The following is a 17,249-nucleotide window of genomic DNA, read 5'->3' on the forward strand; positions in this document are numbered from 1 at the left end:
CTTAGTAGTTAAAAGTACTTGCTGCTTTTGTGTTCACATGAGGTGTACAGCTATCTATATCTCCAGTTCCAGGGGATTCAATGAGCTCTCCTGGCCTCCTTGGCACCTAGAATTCTACATGTATGCAAAACAGCCATACTTATCTTTGAACCCATTATTCTCCTTTCAACATAAATATTGCCTGGGGAGTGGACAGCAAAGTTTAAAAGCAAGTTTCTACTTGAAGGAAGCAAGAAGCACGCACGAGGTGTCTGCTAGCTTGTTCCGAGGGTTTGTGGGTTATGGAGGAAGCCCCGCAGACGATGCGTGCATTGTACTTAATCTCAACAGCACACACCGAGGTGTCTGCTAGCTTGTTCCGAGGGTTTGTGGGTTATGGAGGAAGCCCCGCAGACGATGTGTGCATTGTACTTAATCTCAACAGCACCGGGTGCATGGGGAGACTCAGGGAGCGCCTTTGAGAGTCTGACGAAAAAACAGCCCAAACTACTGCAACTCAAAAAGACTTTTTGCATTACGTTGCTTCTCCAAACTGCTTGGCGGAAGACAACTAAAATGCAACCTCAAATTTATCATTCTCTAACAATAGCTCCAAGTTCTAATAAAGAAGCACTGTAGCCTGGCGCTTAGGATTATTTACCTGCAACAGCCCACATTCCAAGAAAAAGGATGTTTTTCATCTTTAGTAATTATGCGACAAGAAATCTTGACAGCCGGGCAAAAGGCAAAGCTTTGTTCTTATTAAATAGCCTCAGGCAGCAGCCATGTTAAGAAGTTTGAAAAATTCTGAGCCCAGGGCAGAGTTACTGATTACCTAAGGGCCCTGGGGCATGCTTATATATTAGACTTTATTAATCTTTAAATTATAAATAGAAGCAGCAACACTAGTAGTTTAAGAACATGGAAAAAGCTGCTCGCCAAAAGCAGAACGCCATCTCAGATCCCAGGGGTGTCCGCATGTGAATGTAAATTGGCTTTCGGACAGGCAATGGTTTCTGCAGGGAAAACAACATGTCTCTGACCACTGACATGCTGTTGGAAATGCTGCCTGCAGCAGTTCGATAACCTTTACTGATACAAGGAAAGGCAAGCTCACTAAAGTAGTCAAGTCTTAAACTGTAAGGGATTTATATCAGATCAGCAAAAATGCCTGAGTCATTAGTCATCATCTACTGCCCTCAAAGATTCTAACCTGTGACCCAAAAGTATGACCCATTAAAAGGTTGTCCCTGTTTGCTAGGCCTCAGGATGGTCGGAGAGTGGCTGGAGGAGCCTGTAAAGGTATGACACCTGAGAAATATTAGAATGAGGATCTTATAAATACCTATATGCCCCCAGGCTTTTATTAACAGCATGGAATTGTTAAGATATATATTTGTTGGCTCTCAAAATTACAACAGGGAAGGTCAATCTATAAGAACCAGTATAAGAAATCACTGTAAAGCAGAAAAAAATAATTAAACCAAATAAAAAAAGTCACTTGAGTATCATTATTATTGACTTAGAAGGTTGTAACAAGAAAAAAATTCTGAGAAATCTTAACTAATTCATTCAGCAAATATTTATTTCCTGTCACACAACCTTGCACTGCATATGGTGTAGTGACTTCTCCAGTGCTGTCCATTTACTTAGGTCTTTTTGACAACCATTTTGCTCAAGATTATGTTATTAACTGCTGTGAAAGCCAGGTCTCAAATTCAAGTTCGACAACTTTTTGAAGGATTTGATCTTTGTTCCCTAAAGCTTTCAAGAAAAAGAACTATTATAACAATAATCTGCCTGACTCCCAAAGACACTGCTAGACTCTCAGAAATTTAGTTCACATACATGTCAGGACTTTGTCACCTTCCCTGTCTTCTGTGTCCATACTACCTAGCACTCCAGGCAGTCACAAAAGGACGTGACTGTACTTAGTTGTTTTGCTGGCTTACATTGCCAAGATAAGGAAGCCAATGAAGGTGACCAGTTCAGTTACCACAAGAGACTTGCTATTTGTCATCATGTGCACTTACAGGAAAGGATCAGTGCAAATCTACCCTAGCCTTCACGAAAGGACCTTACACGGTAAAAGCAGAAAAGCCACATGGGTCAGAGATGCCATCTCCAATCAGCTCCAATGCAGAAAGTACGCGCCTCCACCCTGACTTCAGGACTTAATATTTAGATTAGGAAGGCACCACAGCTCAACTGGGAAATACCCCAGTCCTCTGAAAGGCTGGATGCTCTCTCTCAATAACTTGAAGTTTCAAGCTACCAAAATTTGCAAACCATGCATGTGGTTTTCAGTCGTAGGCTCTATCACCCATAAATGTTAGCATCCCACATTGACAACCTACTGGACTTTGTTTCCACTTTCGGCAAAGAGGGTGTGACTCAAACTACTGGTCTGTCCCAGCGGGATAAATCCAATTGGAATCTTACTGAAGGTAGCCTGGTAGAACAAAAAGAAGAAAAGGTTGTACTGTTATAGTCAGAAAATCAGGTTTAACAGAGGCATATGTGTCCTCTAAGACAAAGCAACTGGCTTGTGTCTTCCTGCTCATCTCCAGTCCCCATCCCTAGGCCAGTAAGCAAATATTCCAAGCGAGGAGTTTCTAAAGCAAGCAGCCCATGAAAACACAATGACTTGGAATTTAGAAGATACATTTGGGTACTCAGGAAATGCAATTATTTGTATGAAACTAAGTTAAGATAACAACAGTCTTACAACTACTGGATGAGTTAGCCAGTGTGAGAGTCCCTCTAAGCTATCACATTAGATACGAAATATGCAGATAAAATTCAACTACTCATTCTACAATGACCAATGACAGGAGACAGTGTTTTATAAGCTACTTCAAATACAAATAAAGGAAAGAGTAAATCAAAGAGCTGTCAGTTAATGACAGACTAGGTGATTTAACTAGATGTTACATATACTTGAAGGTTCTTAAAGACTATTTTGAATACAACCTCCTGTTTTTACTTAAATGTTTTTTAACTATGGCAGGAAAATGAATGAGATGCTACAAAACCCCATAAGCCCACAAACCACATTTAAGAACATTCACCATATTGCTTCTGATGTTTTAAGAAATAAATTCATCACAAAATTAAAATAAATAAATAGGCAGAGAGACAGATGAAGGCCTTTGAGATTCTGTTCTCCGTCTCCTCTTTGAGGAGGTAATTATGCTAGGTTGGTATGACTCTTTCCAACTACATAATTTTTTTTCTTACCACACACTTGCATATCAAATAACAGTGACTGTACTATTTCCTACATTCTAAAACCATGAAGAAATATCTAACACCTTCTTTAGGAACTTACTTTGTAATTAACATTTCTAAGATCTAAAGAGGTAGATATGTACACATCTAGATCATTGTTGTGTTTGCACATTTGTGTGTGCACAGGTGTATGTTGAAGGGTGGGGGGATTAAGGGTGCACAAAGAGGTCAGAGGGCAACTTCCCATCTTGTTCCCTAGGCACTGTTCACATTTTTCTTAGACAAGGTCTCACCCATGGCTTGAAACTTGTGAAGTCGGTTCTCCTGGCCAGGTGGCGCTGGGATTACCAGCTGCACCACCAACTACACCCAGTTGATTTTATATGGATCCTGGTCTCAAACACAGATCTCCTTGTGGTCACCCTTAACTAAATAAGCCTAGTCCATTCATTTCAGTGCTATCGAGTTCCTCTTATATGAACATATCACCATTAATTTAGGAAAGAATTCCTAGAAGAAAAGATTCTACAGGAAATTTTTACATAGTACAAACTGTTGTGAAAAGGTCCTGGGTACTCTAGATGACCAACACAGGAAGTCCACCATGGGTTCGTAAGAGTTACCTGTGACAGAGGAACCAGTATTGCCTCATCTGTTCCAAAATCTAATCCTATTACAACTGCACTGGATTGAAACTGTAACACAGGAGTTGAGCATGGTGGCCTATGCCTGGAATCCCAGAGACTGCAGAGACTGAGGTAGGAGAATCACAAGTTCAAGGCCAGCCTGGGCAACTTATCAGGGCCATGTCTCAAAAGAAAAAATAAATGAATAAAGGGCTGGAGGTATAGCTAGTGGTGCAGTGCTCAATCAGCATACCCAAAGTCCTGGGTTCAATCCTCAGTGTAGCGCATGTGTGGGTGCGTGCGTGCATATGTGTGTGTGTGTGTGTGTGTGTGTATGTATGTATGTATGCATGCCTGCATGCATAATGAGGAGCAAAAGACAAAAGAATGATAACAAGTCAAAGTGTAAATTTTGTTACAGGCTCACCTCATCTGTTCTTCGAAGTACTCCAGTAACAACCTATGAATGTAACAAAATTACTGTAAACAACACGCATTTTCTTTATCATAACAAAGTTAGATTCACATTTCATGGACCACAACCTTACTTGTTTTCTTCTAGAAATACGTTAAATGATGTGCTAGATCCTAAAAGCACATCATTTTCTCAAATATGATCAGGGTTAAATTGGATTTTATTCTTAACCTAGAAGTAATAATAAAAACTAAGACAAATTATAAGAATTCCACATAACATTAGTAAAATTATATTTCAAGGTCTACAAAACATAAATTTACTAATGTTTACATGTTATAGGTTCTATGGAAATGTGAGCTTTTTGCAGTTATACAGTAAAGCCTGCATTACACCTTTGAGGTACACAGAGGAAAAATACCTTACCATGTTCGAAATCTGTACTCGAGTGTTTCTCCCTGAGGGCTATGAAGACAAAGGGCTAAACAACTAACATTAATCACTTCTTCGTTTTATTTTATTCATTAGATAGCCTAGACTCATAGCATTCCTCCTGCCTCAGCATGCTTGGTATTGGGAAGTAGATGTGAGCCGTCATGCCTAACCAATCCTTTCTTTAGTCAATGCCTATTTTAATGATTACAAATATACAATTCACTGTCTTTCTTTGAAAGCATTTTGTAAAAATAAAGGTTGACACATTTCACCCCCTCATCTTGTCCCACCTCACTGGGTTTAGTATTAAACAGGCTGTCACTGGTCTACTTCATTCTTTGTAGGCAATCAGAACTCTCCACATTTCATTAACAAGCTATAAAAACAATTACAAGATAGCAGAGCCTTTTAGAAAAGCAGCTCACTGAGGCTCATATGAATGCCATCAAACACAGGACAGTTCCTGCTGTTCCTCTCTGATCCCTCACACTGATGAAGCCACCAAAGAGAGGTCAAAGGCAACAGTACTGTAGTATGGGTGTAAAGCACAGCATCTGGTAAAACTGATACGCCTACATTAAAATCGCCATCTAAACTTCATCGTTGAGGTTGGTGTTCACTCGTGTTGTGCACTTTATAGACTAAGCGTGTGATGACACCTGGCCACCTGTATCACCTCCTAAAAGGCTGTGTGCTGGCTAGTTACCCTTCCCCCAGCTTCAGACAGCCTCACTTTTCCCATTCCACTCTCTACGCTTGCTTGGCCCACAAGTCGGCCAGCTGAACTATAAACTATAGTCTTCCATGGTTTCTTTCCCTTAGTCATAAACACTGTGTTTCCTCCAAGTCTTGTCGTGACCGGATAATTTTTTTTGCTTTTTCGTGCTAAGTAATCCATTACTTGAGTATGCAATTCTACTTACCATCTGACCTACTAAAGGATACCTTCCTTTCTTCCAAGTTTTGTCAATTATAAATAAAGACACTATAGATGTCCCCGTGCAGAATTGTTTTGTCTGTACAATAGTTGTAAACGCCTCTGGATAGCTTCCAATGAGCACAATTGCTGGATGACATGGTAAGAGTGAGTATGTTCTGCATCCCACCATCAGAGGATGACAGCCCCTACCTATCGCTCCACCCTCATCAGCATCTGGTACTGCCTGTGTTCTGGGCCCTGGCCATTCTGATAGGTGCAGCATCTCACTAAGGGCAAGTGATATTAACACTGAAACAAAGACTAAGGATACAGCTCAGTAGTGAGCGCTTGCCCAGCATACATGAGGTTTGTTCTCAAGCACTGACTGCCAAACAACCAACCTTAAAACAACAACAGAAAAGAAGACAGACTCCTACATCAGAACAAGCAGCACTCTTCCTGTAAGTGCAATTTTAAGAGTTAATTTTCTACACAACAAGAATGACGTGAACGGGCAGAGAGGTGTTTTCTCGAGAGAAACTGTCATCACAGAGCTACTGTATAACAGGATGCACACCGTAACAAGCTCAGCCCATCCGCACCCATTCTGCCCCATCTTATTCAGTACTTGAGGTCTAATCTTGCTATAAAACTCAAGATCTTCTACTATATCCTAAGTGCTCGAATTATAGAGCCTTGCTTGTTTTATTTAATTTTGTTAAATAATTTTGATTATATAAATCCTTCTTTTTGTTGAGAGGAAGGCTTACCAAAAGCAAGGAATGAAAAATACAGGAGGAAAGCTTAGGGCTTTAGGGCAACAGCCCTAAAATAATGAGCTACAACAATTTCTTTAATTATCGTTCCATTGTCCTAGAACCTAATTTCTGTTTTTCTCCCCTAAAAATGCTCTTGGATGGGGAGGAGGCATCCTACCTCCTGCAGTGTCCCATCTCCTCCAGCAACAATGATCACATCCGTGCTTTCCATCAATTCCAGGAGCTTCTTGGCTTGTCCCTCATAATCTGTCTGAAATATAAAAGAAGGCTTTGGTAAATCTGTCACTGTAGGACCACAAGTTCATCTGGAGGCAGGGAGTCAAGTGCACACACAAATGCAGAAGTAGATATGACGAAAAGAGCACAGGTTTCAGAGCCCAAGGGACCTACAGTAAATCTCAGCTCTGCTACTTTTTAGCTGAGTAGAGATTATTATTGTTTTGCTATAATGGTACATAAAAATGAAGATGTGTTTTCAAATACAAAGAGCACTCCATCTTCCCATTTTTACTAAGAATGTTCATCTCAAATATACACATACACTTAAAGGTACATTTCAGCCACTCCCAGGGTGTGCATTGATATGTACAGCCCTGAAGAAAAAATGCTAAAAGCTTAAAGGGCAGAAAGCAAATGAAATAGAAATACTACCTCCAATTCAAAATACACTGAACATACTAGCAGGCAAAACCCAAATACTTAACTATCAGATGGCTGAAACACCTAGATTTGAAATATCTGGTCTTTGTGCCTAGCATAGAGCGCTGAAGGTCCATAGAAATTATGCTGTTACTTAAATGAAACACCCTCAAGCGCTCCAAAGTGTGTGCTATAGAGGTAACTTTGGGAGGACCCCTGGACGGCTTTGGGATTCCAGCAGATGATGATTTTAGCATTAGAACCTTGGCCTTCATACCCTGACTTCCAGGGAGGGAGAGGAGCCTAAAAAGGAGTTCATCCATCAGGAATCAATGATTTCATCTATGGTGGTTTGAAAGAAAACGGCCCCCAAATGGAGTGGCACCATTAGGAAGCGTGGCCTTGTTGGAGGAAGTGTGTCACTGTGGCTTTTTCTCAGGCTTCACTCAGTGTGATGGTCAGTTGACTTCCTGTTGCCTCTGAGTCAAGGGGTAGCACTCTGTTCCAGCACCACTCTGCCTACACGCTGCCAGGCTCCCCTTAATGATCCTAATGGACTGAGCCTCTGGAACTATAAGCCAGCCACCCTCAGTTAAATGTTTTCTTTATGAGCGTTGCCATGGTCATGGTGCCTCCTCAAAGCAAAAGTAAACCCTAAGTCATCGTCCATAAGCTCTACACAGGAGCTCCTGTGCATATTACATGCCTACATGCACATAGGAGTTATGTGCAAACACAGGAAAATGTTACTAGTTTGGGTGCAGTAGATAAATATATGCCTTGTTTTTGTAACTTTTTTGCAAATTTGAAATTGCTCCTAAATAAAATTTAAAAGATAAGAAATTAAGCTTTCAAAGACTAATAGTTTCAATTAAACTCTAAGAAAATATTAATATTTCTACTAAGATTTAAATCTAATACCTATTTTCTGAATATGTAACATAAATAATATGCTAATTTTTATATATAAATTCTGAGTATCTTAAATTAGAAAAATTGCAAAATACTAAACAACAGATCATAGGCCTTTGGTATTAAGGAATGTTTAAATTTGTTGGGTCTGAAGACATCACTATAGTTACACAGGAAAATGTCCTTCCTTTTTAAAACACATATATTCAAGTATTTAGAAGTAAAATGCGATAGTGTTTATTTATTTCAAAGACTCAGCTACTATGTGAGGAAGCTTGCTGAGGACGGGCCACAGTCACATCAGCCTAACATGTGAGTAAGGCAGTTGGGCAGGAGAGACGGCTGAGTCACTAGAGGCTAAAGTCCACATCTAAAATGTAGCAACACTTATAACAAGCATCTATGAACCAAATTGTCTTTAAAGTATCTTGTACTCATTCCTTGAGAGTTAGTCATCATGATATAAAAATAAAAAACATAAGATTATAAACTGGGTAGGGTACATACACGGTATGCTAGGGGATTTGTAACTCCCCAGAGTGGCTAGTTTTAAAGTAGTCATTATCAATAAAAGCAAAACAAACAAACAAACAAAACAACTAGGAGGGAAAGAGAAGATTTGCAGTTCACAATGAAAAGATTTTGTTTGTAGATCATAAACAAAACACAATTTCTAGTAGTTGATACGAATTACTTCTTGGCCCACACAGAACACTTATAAAAACAGACTAGTCGAGCCGGGCGGTGGTGGCGCGCGCCTTTAATCCCAGCACTCGGGAGGCAGAGGCAGGCGGGTCTCTGTGAGTTCGAGGCCAAGCTGGATCGACAGCCTCCAAAACAATACAGAAAAACCCTGTCTCGTAAAAACCAAAACAAACAAACAAACAAACAAACAAACAAAACCAGACTAGTCAACCTAGACACAAAGACAAATCCCAATAAGCTTTAAAATCCCAAAATTACATACAATTTTTATTGATGATGATGTAGTTAATTCAGAAATCATTAACATAATAGTACCCAGAAAAACTTTAGATTTAGAAATTAAATAGTGCCGGGCAGTGGTGGCACACGCATTTAATCCCAGCAATCTGTGAGTTTGAGACCTGCCTGGTCTACAAGAGCTAGTTCCAGGACAGCCTCCAAAGCCACGGGGAAACCCTGTCTCGAACCCCCTCCCCCCCAAAAATAGAAATTAAATAGCTGACAGGTCAAGCAAAAAACGTGATAAAAATGAGATAATAGTTAGAAATGACAATGAGAGAGAACTGCATCACAGGTGATGGGACCCAGATGAAGCAACAGTCTACAGATCTAAACACACACAGTCAGGGGGAAATAAAACAGACCAACGAGAATGTCAGAACGGAGTAAAAGGAAGGAAATACTTTTTAAAGAAAGACAAGACATAAGAGAAGCCTGTCAGTGAGATCAATCTGCAAACTGAGTCTTCGGCAAGAACTAATTGAGTTGAAAAGCATCTTCAAGACTACTGTGTGGGGCCGGGCGTTGGTGGCGCACGCCTTTAATCCCAGCACTCGGGAAGCAGAGGCAGGCGGATCTCTGTGAGTTCGAGGCCAGCCTGGTCTACAAAGTGAGTTCCAGGACAGCCTCCAAAGCTACAGAGAAACCCTGTCTTGAAAAACCAAACAAACAAACAAACAAAAAAAAAAGACTACTGTGTGTGTGTGTGTGTGTGTGTGTGTGTGTGTGTGTGTGTGTGTGTACAACGCAACAGAGCAGGGAGGGTGAAATGTGACATTACTGAAGCCACACCAAGTTAAAGGATAACAAGAAGACATTGTGAACAGCTTGATGCAAACTAATTTGAAAACCAAATAGGAGGAACAAATTCATTGATGAATTTATATTGCCAAAGAGAAACAGAATTCATGTACTTGTAGTGCTCTTTTAAGAAGCCTAATATGAAGTGTCTCCCTTTAGCAAAGCTCCAGGACCATAGTTTTATCCAAGAGTTCCATCAAATAATAAGGAACTATTATTTGATCTTACATGATTACCCTCAGGGCTCTCATACTTAGAGTGAGCATTATAGATGCTCATGAAAATGTGATTTTTTTCCTTTATCCTAGCCCCAGAGGCAAGCATGCAAGATCAAGCCTGACATGTCAGAAAACAGAATTCAAAATTGCATAGCAAATTATACTACATGAACTTCTCTAATCTCTATGAGATACTCAAAGTGTAATTTAGAAATAGATGAACATCAGTCATTTTAGAATGGAGAGGGGCTTAGGAGCTGCCACTACTAATTAAGGAGCTAGTGACAACCAGTAGCTTCTCAGGAAAGAAGAGATTAGTTTTCATTAAGTGGTAGTCCCTGGTAGGTCCACTGTACTCCAGTTATAAAGTTAGGAGGGGATGGGGAATGGGGGGAGGTACCGTTGGGGGACAGATCTGAGATGAGTTGGAGGAGGAGTAGGGGATGAGAATTATCAAAATACATAATTTGTATGAAATTCTCAAAGAATCAATAAAATATTTAAAACAGTATTTTAGCAAGGAGGGGGTATATGGAAGGGTCTAGAGGGAGAGGATGGAAGGGGAAAATGGTGCAATTATATTATAATTTCAGAAAATAATTTAAAAAGAAATAAACACAGGTTTAAAACACTGGAGGGGCAGGGGTTAAAGAGAGGGCTCAGCAGTTAAGAGCACTGACTGCTCTTCCAGCGAATCTGCCTTTGAGTCCTAGCGCCCACATGGCGGCTCACAACTCTCTGTAGCTCCAGTTCCTGGGAACATGATAGTCTCCTCTGGTTTCTGCAGATAGTAGGCATGTATGCGGTGCTTGTACACACACACCCATTTTCTTTAATTAATTAAAAGTAAATAAAGCAGAAGGCTGGTTCTGACCAAATGCGCCCCCCCCCATACACACACATATGCCACTTGAAGTTCACCAAAATAGAAACCTGAGGCATTGTCTAAAATTAACAATTCCTTCAAACTTGCTTTGTCTTTTCTTCTTCTTACCCAAAATCTCAGAAACTCTAATGATTTACTTTTTAGAATTCCTAGTCACAATTCTTTACAAGGAAGAAAATGTTCACCTGCTAGTTGAACTACCAAGAAATTAAACCACTCAAACTAGAGGGCTTTGTATTTTTGGGAATGCACTCTAACAACTAAGAGATGACTCCACCTGCTGCCCCTCAGATGGAAAGTATGAGGGTCTCCATGCACTCATGTGAGCCCGTGCTCCACACACCCATGTGAGCCCGTGTGTGGCCCAAGCACCCGTGTGAGTCCATGCTAAAATGAAAAGCAGACAATATCGGGAGAAAACAAAACTTCTTTGAGTAATTAATAGAACAAGACGCAACACTGATTTTCTTCTTGTCTGACATGAAAACCTGAGTTCAGTTCTGAAGGTAAGAGCAAAGGATGTATTAGAAGCGGTGGTCTTGTGCAAATGAGGATGCAAGAGTCATTCTCACCTTGACAACAGTCACATCCATGCCAGATAGGTGTAAAATTGGGGCAGCATTTTTTTCAAATAGAGATCTGGCTTTCCTGTAGACAGAAGAAACAAAAAACACAATTATTTTAAGACATATTCTCAAGCTGGGAATAAAAAATGTAGCCATGTGCCCTAGAGAACGCAGACTATTTGTTCAAATATAGGAAGCTCAACAGTGAGTTACCCTAGATAGAAAAAGAGTTTGTCTCTTGTCTCGTACAATCAGTTTGTATACATTTGGGATGCTACATCCTCTAGACAAACAATAAGCCATCAAAACAACAAAGCCTGGCCCACTCAGAATTCCCGATGCCAGGTCCGGCAGAGGAGCAGATAGGGCAGAAACAGGGCTTGTCTACAGGACTCACCTGCAGAGCGCATGCATTCTACTGTAATTAACTTATGTTCCAATAAAGGGAGTAGAGGCTTTCACTGCAACATTATTCATATGCCCCAGGGGAAGAAAACAGATTGACTTATCCTTTTCTAATCAGTATGATCTTCTGGGAAGAGACGCACTGTTATAAAAGTTTAAACACTAGAGGCATCCCAAATCTTTAAAGTTGTATAGAGAGAGTAAAGAGTGTTTTCATGACACCTGAATTTATAGTGGGAACGGAAGCCAAAGGTGTCTGTTGTTAGGATAGACAGCTACCAAGGTAATTAGTGAGGAGCTGGTCTACATCTCCCAGGCACAGAAGCCCTGCCCCTCTAACCCTTGATGTGTCTACATCTCCCAGGCATAGAAGCCCTGCCCCTCTAACCCTTGATGTGTCTACATCTCCCAGGCATAGAAGCCCTGCCCCTCTAACCCTTGATACGTCTACTTCTCCCAGGCACAGAAGCCCTGCCCCTCTAACCCTTGATGCGTCTGTCCATCAACAAGGTTTCCAACATGATGAGGGGAGCTTTCAGAACTGTCTTTAGGACTAGATAAGAAGCTTGCGAAAATAGATGCCAGTTCTTAATAATTCCTGAATCCTCCAACTTCTAGGATGGGGTATTCCATCTGATGGATTAGTACAAGAATGAATGAGGCAAATTCTGAGGAAAGGCAGACATGATTGTGGTACCTTACATTAGGGAATGACTGAGCAGCCTTTGGATGGTTTGTGCATTTCTCATGAGCGTCATTCCATAGTGCACTCTAGTCCAGTTCAGGTCAAATTGAAAAACAGCCAAGGGATCAAAAGAAGAAGTAGCAAAAGTCTCTCCACACAAATGGCAGAGTTAATGTCAAATAAATGTCAAAATATATAAACTAGCTGGTCTGTCTTTTACCCTGGTATTTTCACCTACCACACACACACATACAAACAGTATTAAAACATCTAACGTCTACATACATATTTACTTAGCTCTTTTCCTAAAATAGTTTCCTTAAACAACAGTGATTTGTGCTTTACCTTTCTTAAAGATATTTATACAAGAAATACAAAGACGGGCCGAGCGTTGGTGGCACACGCCTTTAATCCCAGCATTCGGAAGGCAGAGGCAGGCGGATCTCTGTGAGTTCAAGGCCAGCCTGGTCTACAGAGCGAGTTCCAGGACAGCCTCCAAAACAATAGAGAAACCCTGTCTCAAAAAAAAAAAAAAAAAAAGAAGAAGAAGAAGAAATACAAAGAATACTTAAGAGCAGGACACAGAACAAATCTTAACTGAAAGCTAGAACCACTAAATGGCACACCAAAATGAATATTACTTATTTACCAGGAAATATGATGGAAATTGAAAAGATTCCACAAGAGCCATCAAGGCCCTAACTGGGAACATACGCAAGTTCAATACTTGCCGCCTTTTCTGACACTTGAATAATTACCAGAAAGAGCATGAAAAGCTGCATGGAAATGAATTCCCTGTCCCCTTCTCCATTCCTGCACCGTAATAAAGGTGAAGCTAGGGACATTGCACGGTGCCTTTACTGCTGGAATGATGAGAACGGAAGCTGGGAGTGGAGCACATCTGTTTCCTAAAGCAAAGCTTTGACCAAGTCTCAATCTGTTATATCAATAATATCAAATCTGTGGCTTCCTGCAAGGTCAGAGACATTTAAACATTTGTTTATTCACATCTGTGATGCCACAGGTTCAGAAAATCTCTAAAAGAAAAGACTTTTCTTGAAAAACAAGTGTTGCCAGTAAGAAATACATTATTTATTACATAATTAAGGGTGCAATAGCACCAGGCCTGGATAAGAACTTTATGTACTTACAGCAATTTCTAGACTCGAGCACCACGCAAGACAATTACTCTTTAATGTATTATTTATTAACACTAAACACATAGTTATCTTATTTCTCAAGGTTCTCCTGAAGTTTAAACCAGTCCTACATAATGAGATAGCTTTACAATAAATTATACATTGTGTTAGTGCATGGCCAGCGTGACAAAAATGGTGCCATTACATAGTAAAAGCTTTAAAGCAAAATGTGCTGGAGGGTTTCAGGGCGTCCGTGTCCTCCACGCGTGTGGGGATCCGCCCTGGTATGGGAAGCAGTGCACTTGGGAATGGCCGTCTGCAGCAGCGTCTTGACCTGCCTCTAGATAAAGTACTGCACTTGCAAACGAGTCTGCGTCAACTGTGAACATGTAGATAGGAGCTGGGCTGACGCTCAGTGGCTAAGGCTGGCTGAACAAGCTCACATGCAAAGACTCAGAGCTCTGATCCCTGGAGCCCACATAGGTCCCGGCGGGTGTGACGGTCAGGACAGAGGACAGGGGACCCACAGCAGGCAGGTGAGGGACAGCAGACATGCTGACAGCTTCTGAGTCTCACTGAGACCACAGCGAGTGAGGCAGGAGAGCAATGGAAGGTGAGCCCCACATCAACCACACGTCATATGTACACACATGTGTCCCACATATGCATACACACCCCACATCAACCACACGTCATGTGTGTACATGTGCCCCCATATATGCATACACACACCCACACGTCATGTGTGTACACGTGCCCCCACATATACATACACATACCCATACACACACACGTCATGTGTACACATGTGCCCCCACATATGCATACACATACCCATACACACACGTCATGTGTGCACACATGTGCCCCCATATATGCATACATATGCCACACATGTCATGTGTGTACACATGTGCCATCACATATGCATACACATACCCCATATACACGTGTCATGTGTGTACACATGTGCTCCCACATATGCATACACACACGACATGTGTGCACACATGTGCCCTCATATGCATACACACACCCACATGTGTGCACACATGTGCCCCCACATATGTATACACATACCCCAAACACACATGTCATGTGTGCACACATGTGCCCCCACATATGCATACGCATACCACACACACGTCATGTGTGCACACATGTGCCCCCACATATGCATACGCATACCACACACACATGTCATGTGTGCACACATGTGCCCCCACATATGCATACACATAACCCACATACACACACACGTTATGTGTGGGGGAAAAAGATTTTAAAAAACTTTTAGTACATGCAGGTATATGTAAGATGTAAGAAGGACCTAAATCTTCTATAAAAAATTAAGTTTGTAAATATGAAAAACAACGTGGCCTGGGGGAAAATAAACAAAACAGCAGCAAAAAACAAAACAGCACAAACCCCATAACTTAGCAATAATCAACTCTATTGTAAGAATACTGCCAAGACCTTGTCACTGAGTAACTCAGAATATTCTAGAAGCAGAATAATACACAGGCACACACAGAGCTCTCTGTTACCTTTGCCGGGTGACAGTGTCTGAGTATTTCAGCTGTGCTGTTTAAGAACTTGTCAATGTGGTTTATCACTGATGTGAAATTTGGTGTCTATTGCGAAGGGGAGTGACTTTAACCAAGCCTAGCAAGTCTATTATACAAGGTTAATCTGCATAATCAGGCTCAATTTACAGAAGGGGTCAATATACCCCTTACTGGGAAGTCAAGCCCAAGCTTCCCCAAAGGATACTACATACCCCCAAACTCATTTTGGTGCTCTTGCTTCTTTTTGACCCAGAAAACAGTATCTGTACACTTAAAATCTGGCCCCAACTAGTCATTATCAATGTCATGTGACTTTAGTTTTACAGCCTCCAACCTAATATATAGTCATAAATTACTCAAACCTAGAAAACACAATTGATCTAGACACTGGGCCAATAATAGGTATATCATTTTTTTCTTCTTCAATTATTTCCTTCTATTTTTTAAAAAGTAAATTAAAAAAAATTTTTTAATGGCCAACCACCTAACTAGCACTATAAATTTTCTTTTTCCTGCTTATGGCTTTTTCCCCACTTAGGATACTTTTGAGTTCCTCCACACCCTCTCATGGTCTTCACCGGCGCCTCTCCATCTCAATGTGTGCGATAAACTAGCCAAGAAATACAGCCCTTTAAACAAAGGTCCAGCTATTTGTCCTATCTTCCCCCACAATCCCTTTATGCAGCAGTTACTAAAGAACATGGTCATTTTTATTCCTAGGCTGCTCCTCTACAGGCCACGTCCTCCTTTGGGAATAATGAGCATTCTCCTCCAAGACCAGCTGAAGGCTCCCTTCTTTGGAAAGAACACACTGTCCTCCTGAACCCACAGTGAGTACTCTTGGCATCTCTATCTTTGTCTATGATGACAGCCTAACACAATTATGCAAAGCAGGAGAACAATCATTCCCATGAGCATCGGTTCATGCCATGGTTACTTCACAGTTAATTGTTGCTTCTGCTTTAAGAATAACTCCTGAGGCTATAGAGTATTGGTGCCAGTCCCTCTAGTCCTGCAGAGTCTAACCGGCTGTCTCTATGGTGGTTCTGTCTTTTGCCTTGAGAAACTGAATAAGTAGGTCACAAGCTGAAATACCCTTTGCACGCTGCAGGGTTGAGAAAGACCGTGGCTTTCTTCACTTGTGCATTGGGAGGAATGAGCTGGTTGCCAAACACCTGGAAAGGAAAAGAGACGTTTTCAATTAAATGCCCTTTATTCAGCCAGTGATCAAATACATTTTTTTTATCCCCAAAGAATTTACTTCTAGTCAAAGATCAAAAACTCATTCATGATCTCCATAATAGAACCCACAGCCAACATAACAAGGGTACACTGCTATTCAATGACAATAAGCCTGATTTTACATTAGGATAAAACCTTCCTTCACTACCAGTAGCAGTATCTTCAGGAAAATATTTCTGACTTTATTACAGGCATCCAACCTCAAAGGCCACAGGCTATGTATGAGAAGGAAAGGGAAGTTTAACTCATGTGGCTTCAGTTTTCAGGATACAATCCTTTCTCCTTCAATTTATTACTAAAACTTATTCCCAAGGAATCTGTGTTATCAGGTAATTTTCACATCTGTATACACAAAAGAAACCCATTTCCTGCTGAATGAAATCAACAAACAGAGAATTAAATGTGAGGATTCAAAATGTCAACAGAATCGAAGCTACTGCTGTGATGTAGACAGCTGATGAAGAGGATAATGATGGAAAAACACCAAAAAGGCCAGGCGGTGATGGGGCACGCCTTTAGTCCCAGCAGAGGCAGGCAGATCTCTGTGAGTTCGAGACCAGCCTGATCTACAAGACCTAGTTCTAGGACAGCCTCCAAACCACAGAGAAACCCTGTCTCAAAAAAACAAAAAGAAAGAAAACAAAAACAATAAAAGCAACAACAAAGACACTAAGAAGAGCAAAAACTTCAGGTCTGAGCCACGCGGTGGCGGCGCACACCTTTAATGCAGCACTGGGAAGGCAGAGGTGGGCGGATCTCAACGAGGTCAAGACTGGTCTGGTTTACAAATCAGAGTTCTAGGACAGCCAGGGCTGTTACA

At 41.0% G+C, this 17,249-nt stretch overlaps 1 protein-coding gene across 3 annotated transcripts in view; it reads right to left on the reverse strand.

Annotated features, from left to right (window-relative positions):
• Agk (acylglycerol kinase) overlaps positions 1-17,249 on the reverse strand; it is a 73,919-nt gene that overhangs the window by 27,594 nt on the left and 29,076 nt on the right. For all 3 annotated transcript variants that reach the window (XM_005085760.4, XM_013125030.3, XM_040728550.1), the window contains 5 exons: positions 16,283-16,362; positions 11,397-11,472; positions 6,542-6,634; positions 4,264-4,296; positions 2,337-2,431 (listed from right to left, as the gene is read on the reverse strand). In XM_005085760.4, coding sequence (XP_005085817.1) covers positions 2,337-2,431; positions 4,264-4,296; positions 6,542-6,634; positions 11,397-11,472; positions 16,283-16,362 — 377 coding nt within the window. The remainder of the gene's footprint in view (positions 1-2,336; positions 2,432-4,263; positions 4,297-6,541; positions 6,635-11,396; positions 11,473-16,282; positions 16,363-17,249) is intronic.

This window comes from Mesocricetus auratus, unplaced genomic scaffold (genome assembly GCF_017639785.1).
Source record: "Mesocricetus auratus isolate SY011 unplaced genomic scaffold, BCM_Maur_2.0 Super-Scaffold_100019, whole genome shotgun sequence".
Taxonomy (NCBI): Eukaryota; Metazoa; Chordata; class Mammalia; order Rodentia; family Cricetidae; genus Mesocricetus; species Mesocricetus auratus.